This window comes from Grammomys surdaster, unplaced genomic scaffold (genome assembly GCF_004785775.1).
Source record: "Grammomys surdaster isolate TR1022 unplaced genomic scaffold, NIH_TR_1.0 125430, whole genome shotgun sequence".
NCBI lineage: Eukaryota > Metazoa > Chordata > Mammalia > Rodentia > Muridae > Grammomys > Grammomys surdaster.
In genome coordinates this window covers 1,094,194-1,100,675 of record NW_021620297.1, presented here as the reverse complement: position 1 = coordinate 1,100,675, position 6,482 = coordinate 1,094,194, and the positions used below count along the sequence as shown (strand labels likewise).

The 6,482-nt window shown below is 50.3% G+C and overlaps 1 protein-coding gene across 1 annotated transcript in view; it reads left to right on the top strand.

Annotated features, from left to right (window-relative positions):
* Window positions 1-299: 299 nt before the first annotated feature.
* LOC114637894 (IgGFc-binding protein-like) overlaps window positions 300-6,482 on the top strand; it is a 37,811-nt gene continuing 31,628 nt past the window's right edge. Inside the window, exons 1-3 of the mRNA XM_028786211.1 lie at window positions 300-310; window positions 645-704; window positions 4,413-4,762. Of these exons, the coding sequence (XP_028642044.1) occupies window positions 647-704; window positions 4,413-4,762 (408 nt within the window). The 5' untranslated portion in view covers window positions 300-310; window positions 645-646. The remainder of the gene's footprint in view (window positions 311-644; window positions 705-4,412; window positions 4,763-6,482) is intronic.

Genomic DNA, 6,482 nt, shown 5'->3' with positions numbered 1-6,482 from the left:
ATCTCGGCATGCTGCTCCCCAGCTGTCTCTGTAAGGACGACGCCCTTCCATGATTGAATTGATCCATAAGCTGCCAGGGTGTAGCCGCCAGCTGTTCTCACACTCTTCTCAGGACACAGGCTGCAGACTCATTCTCCGCCCTTGGCACAGCTTCAGGGCTCCCCATTCCACCTGGTCTGAGATCGGCATCCTCCTCCAGGAAGTTGGCACCATGTGCTCGTCAGGTGACCCAGGGTGTGGCCAGAGGAGCCAGGAATCTCCGCTATATAACCTAGCTTGCAATCTGGTCCTGCAGCTCGGGGACCCGCAGGTGAGAAGGGATGGGGTTCCCTGCAGAAGTGGGATAACTAACGCCCTATTCTCCATCCAGACCCTAGACTGCCTCTTCTACCACTATTCTAAGACCCCTGGATACCCAATACCCCATGCATTGTCCCTGGTCCTCATCTCCTCACCTCATGGCCAGCCTCACCCCCGGCCCCAAACCCATCTCGTCCTATCTAGTCAGCTTCCCTTCCCACTTGAGCCTTCTTTGCATCCAGGTGGCTCTTGTCCTGAGATTGTCCCCTTCTTCCCCGTCTGTCCCCTCTGGGATGGTCTCCAACAGGACAGCATCTTTTGATCTCCCTCTTTCTTTGCAGCAGACATGGGATCCCTGTGGAGCTGGTGGGCGCTGTGGGCTGGAGCGACGACCATCCTGTGGGGTAAGTCAAGTCAACCCCCGTTCACGTCTGGGAAGCTTCTTCTGCTTGCCTGGGCCAGTACCCTCAAGTTCTGTCCCCTCTACAAACCACCTCCCAGTGCTCCCCTCCCCTGCAACCCAGCTAACTTAAGTGAGACAGAGGGTAGCTGAAATTGGAGACATCCTCAGGAACTGAAAGAAGTGTGATAGAATTCATTTACATCTCTCTCTCTCTCTCTCTCTCTCTCTCTCTCTCTCTCTCTCTCTCTCTGTCTCTCTCTCTCTGTGTGTCTGTCTGTCTGTCTGTCTCTGTTTCTCTCCCTCTCACACACGCATACATGCACACACCCACGTTGAAAAGCCCACTAGCTCTACTCTCATTTTCACAAACACCGTGTCTGCACTTCTATGACCTCTCCCCCCTTCATAGCCTTCACATAAGCCAACAAGTCATCTTGAGACAGACACCACACGGACAGGATGAAGCTTTCATTCAGGACTTCAGCAAGCCACCCAGACTTTCTTGAAAAAATGTGAATGTGTGGCATTTTTTTAAAAATGGCTTCAGCAGCACTTGGGAGGCAGAGGCAGGTGGATTTCTGAGTTCGAGGCCAGCCTGGTCTACAGAGTGAGTTCCAGGACAGCCAGGGCTACACAGAGAAACCCTGTCTCGAAAAAAAAAAATGGCTTCAGTCTTTCATATTAACAACTAGGAAAAGCTGCTTCAGGTGGAATATGGTGCTCCAGGCTCCAGGGTTGTCTCCAAGACTATCTCGCACTGTTCCATCCCTCGTCTGGCCCTGCAACGTCTGAGATCAAGAGCCCTGCACAAGGTGCTCAGGCTTTAGGGCAGCCAAAGCCAGAAAGGCTTGTAGGTGGATGCTGCCTACATTAGGAAGGGAAGGGAGCATAGGGAGAATTACTTAACAGGTTCTCAGGAAGGCCAAGGGGTTGGGTTTGTAACAGGGAGGAACTAGGTAACTGGACCCACAACTGCATTTTCTTCACGGTTGACCCAGGAGGCCATAGTGGACCCTGGGAGCACTGGTGGGGAAGAGTTCCTCACGGCCTTCCTGCAGAATTCCTAGCCCGAGAACAGCAGTCTCTGCCTCTTCACCTCCAGTCTGTGAGGGAGCACTACTCTGTCTCCATTCTCAGCCAGGTCAATGACACCTCACAGAAGGTCACAGTGAAGCCTAGGGAGTCAGCCATGGTCAGCATCAGTGCTAAAGCAGAAATCACTGGCAGTGGCACTTCCCGGCATGCAGCAGTGGGACAGAAGGGACCACCCTACCTCTGTGCAGACTAAGCCCAGCACAGCAGAGCTAACGTTTCCCAGGCCCATTGGAGCCGTGGACACAGAGTCCTTTGTGCTCACACTCCCAGCAGCTCCGCCCAATACGCAAAGGAGTTTGCCGTGGTGGCCGGCAGAGTGGGTGCCTCAGTTATTATCAGCTTGAAGGCAGCAGTGACATTCCAGGGCACTTTCCATCCAGATGGTGGTGTCATAAGTGTGACTCTGCAGCCTCATGCAGGAGTCCAGTTACAGGGCACAGCAGATCTCTCCAGGTCAAGGGTCACAGCCAGCAGCCCAGGGGCTGGTTTTTTTTTTTTTTTTTTCTTGTCACAGTTGTGCCCACAAGCACACAAACTATAACCATGTGGCCAAGCAACTGCTGCCCATATCTGCTTGGGGAACACACCATGTAGCTCCTGCTCTGGCTTCCCAGTCCCGCTATGATCTGGCTTACACTGTAGCTATCCAGGCCACAAAGCCAACCATGGGACATCATTGGTTCCCGGTGTCTCCAGATGGATAAAATGGTTGAGTTTCAGGTCCGGCCAACCCACTACTCTACTTGTCTACAGATGTGGGCATAAAGACAGGGGCCATAAAGGATCAAATGGCCTATGAGCCTTACCTGGTCCTGATCCCAGGATGTAGCAGCCTACTGCCTTGCCTATGTGATCAAGAGTATTGCAGCCACTGAGGGTGTGGCCCCGCTGGTAGCACAGACAAAAGTTACCAGTGAGCTAACCATAGATGGGCAGGCATTGGGGGCCAAACTTACATGAGTAGCTGTGCCAGGTTCTGGGTTCTCCGCTGTAGACGTGGACCTTGGCACTGCTGACAAGATGCATGCAGCCAAGGCCACACGAGCTATGGGCTGCTCGCCTTCGGGCCGGCCCAGGCTGTGGGTTATGTATGGAACAAGAGCTGCCTGTGGCCAGAGTGAGTGATAGAAAATGGTCTCTGGCCATGCCTTCCCTACCTCTTCTCTCGGGCCTTTCGACTTAGTTAACCTTTCTATCTTATTTCTATTCTCCACGGCACCCGTCCTTAATTCCTCTCAGCCTTTTCCCTCCCCCTTTAGAAACTGATTCTAAATAGAACATGGCACCAGGAAGCCCCTAGTGTCTACTCCACTGATTTGTGGTGAGGTTGTACAAAGGGTTTTAGGGAGACCCAGGGAGCCAGGATGGAAGGGGCTGGTCAATGTTTTGATACTTAGGAACTAATACAGCTATACTTGCTGCTGATAGCTACCCCGCACTCCTCATGTAGGACTGCTGATGCTCAAAATCAGATCCAGAGATAGTAACAGTGAGGACCCTGGGATGGGGCATCTCTGTGTTCCAGCCTCCCTGAGCACTTCATGTGCTTCGGCACAGTTAAGGAACAGAACCTGGGCCCTGTGTGCAACCTCGGGCTCAGCCTGACGCTCAGCACCAGGTAGCTCAGATGTTGTGAAGACACAGCCAGAGCCACAGGGCCTGGGGTTAACCCCAGCTGGGCCTGGGTGGCCTTCAGCCTGTCACTCCACCTCTCTAGGCTTCAGTTTCTGAGACTCTCACATAGAGATAAGGCCTGGTCGCCCTGCAACAGGACTGTGGTGAGAACGGAACAAGCTAACACATGGAAAGTCCTTAGATTAGCTTGTGGCAAGAGACCACGGAGGTGCACAGCGAGCTGTTGAGGGATCGGGGTTCGGGGTCAGAAAGAGAGTTCTTGAGGACTGGAGGCCAACCAGGAAGGGCTGCTTCTTCCCAGATGGTCTTCTTCAAACTGAGAACCTAGATTCAGGGATTCCTTATCCTGGCAAAAAAGGGAACCCCACTTCAAGGGATGCTTGTATTTGAATATTGGAACGGTGGATGATGGGTTTAGATTAGAAATCATATTCATTATATAGGCTCAGTTACAAATAACTTATGCTTTAACTTTCTAAAATATGCCAATTTCTCCAATTTTCTCAAATGTCTATGGAGAAACTGTTATTGTCAGACCCATATCACAGGACACTGGGGCCAGAGCACTGAACATAATCTACCCAATGGCCCAGTGTTGGGCACTTGAGCTAGGACTTCTACTAAGGTCACCTCTCCGACATTCGTCTCCATTTTGCTAAAGACTCCATCTTCCGTTTCCTATCCTCTGTTAACCGCTAGCCTGGTGGGGGAGGGGGGATATCAAGCTACAAACATCCTGTTTCAGAAGTTGCTCCTGGTCCTTCTTCTCTACTTGCCATTCCTCTGGGCCAAGCTGTGTTAAACTGCGGAATCAGAAACCCTGGGAGAGGAGCTCCCTCCATGAGCCCACAGACCTCAGTTTCCATGTCTGTAAAAGGGGTGGTTGTGAGACAACCGTGCATAGTCCACACTGTAGGAGGCCCCAGGTGTCTGACCCCAGGAACATTTCTAATTCTTTCCAACTCTCTTCCCTCCCCAGCTCGGCTCGCCCCAACAGAGGCTTCCTGCCAAGACCTTCAGTGTGCACCTGGGCAGCGCTGCCAGGTGGTGAGTGGGAAGGCCAGCTGTGTGGCAGAGTCCACAGCTGTCTGCCGCGCCCAGGGTGATCCCCACTATACCACCTTCGATGGCCGTCGCTATGACATGATGGGCACCTGTTCCTACACCATGGCTGAACTGTGTGGGCCGGATGAGGACCTGCCAGCCTTCAGCGTGGAAGCCAAAAATGAACACCGGGGCAGCCGCCAAGTCTCTTATGTGGGCTCGGTGACAGTCTATGCCTACAGCCATTCTGTGTCGCTGGTTCGCGGGGAAACTGGCTTCGTTCGGGTAAGTGTTCGGAGTTTAACACCCATGAACAGCCAAAAAATGGGAGCCAGAGCCCTGGTGTTAGACCCCCAAACTCAAGACCTTTTTTATAGGTGAGGCGGTAGGGAACTGGTGAGATTTGAAAATCAGTAGCAGATCTTTCAAACCTTTCCCTCATAAATGCCACGTCTAGAAATGTTAAGGACATGGTTAAAGAGAGAGAAAAATATGATCCTATTAGGAAAAGCACAAAGGAATTTAAAAAAAAAAAGAAAGTGAAAAAAGAAATCCTCTAATTGTCCAACAGTAGGGATCGGTGATGTGACAAAATCAGTTAGTAATCGGTCACGTGCTGGGACAGATCTGTTCCGGGGACTTGCTGTGTTCAGCACTTCCAGGATGTCTTTGAGATGACGCTGTACTGTGAACCGGTGCAGTTAAGAAAGAGGCCGAAGGACATGCGTGATTTCTCAAGGCCTGAGAGCCAGCTCTTCCTCCGTAACTCTTGGAAGAGGCTCCTGGCTGCAGGGCCTCCGTGCTGAGCCTGGTGGAGATTGCTTTGCAGTCAAGGCAAGCAGCAGCTCTCTTCCTTCCATGTCACAGTGGAAATGGCAAAGCCTCCCAACAAGCTGAAGTCACAGTTCAGATTGAGAGTCCTTTATCCGAGATGCAGAGGCCAGCAATGCTGCTGATTTTGAACTTTTAAAACTTTTGGAACATTTGCATATACGTCCTGTGAAGGGACTCACGTCTGAACACAAAATTGATTCGGTTTTCATACATTCCTAACCCAAAGCCTAAAGATAATTTTATACACCACGTTCAGTGGACACATTTTTGGATCTTATTCATCTTCTGGTGTCAGGGAATGAGCCCATGTGTAGCATCTTCTTACTGCTCACAAAGTATCTGATTCATTTATTGTTTCAGATTTCAGATGTTGGAGTCAAGGGTATGTAATCCAGACAATGGCCACTAGGATGCCAACCTTCTGCATAAATTCTAAACATTTTAATTAACTCTTCCTTTGCCAGAGACACCCATCTGTGTATTCCTGTCAGACTGACAGTTTCTCTCTCTCTTTTTATGTACTTGAAAGTCAATTCCAGTCATCAGAGCATGTCACCAAAACGACTTCAACAAATATACTGTTAACTAGAATGCAATGTTTCAGTAATTTTTACTTAATTTCTGGATACATTTATATATATATATTAAAAGTTGTAGCTAGGACATATGGGATAGGCCTAAATCCAAGCTACTGAGGAGGCTATGTGGTAGTCACAGCCAGCCTGGGCAACTGAGGGAAAAGCAGAGCAAAGAGAAGATGAGAAAGTAGCTCTGTGATAGAGTCCGCTTAGACTGCAAATAAGGGACCACGTGTGCGGTCAGAGGCAGAGCACCCGCCAGGCACACGCAATGGCCTAGTTTCTGTTTTAACTTCTATTTCAGTCAGAGTCTCACTGTGTGACCCTGACTGGCCTGGAACTCACTGTGCAGACTCGGTGGCCTGCACCTTGCACAGACCCGCCTCTCTGCTTCCCGATGCTGGGATTGAAAGTGTGTGTCACCGTGTGTCACCACACCTGGGAAGCCCTAGTTTCAACCCACGGTAGCATACACATCCCCTCTCAAAATCAAAATCACACGCTGTCAGTGTGAGCTTCCACTGCAACCCCATTAAGATATGTATATATATGTATATGTATATGTATATGTATATGTATATGTATATGTATAT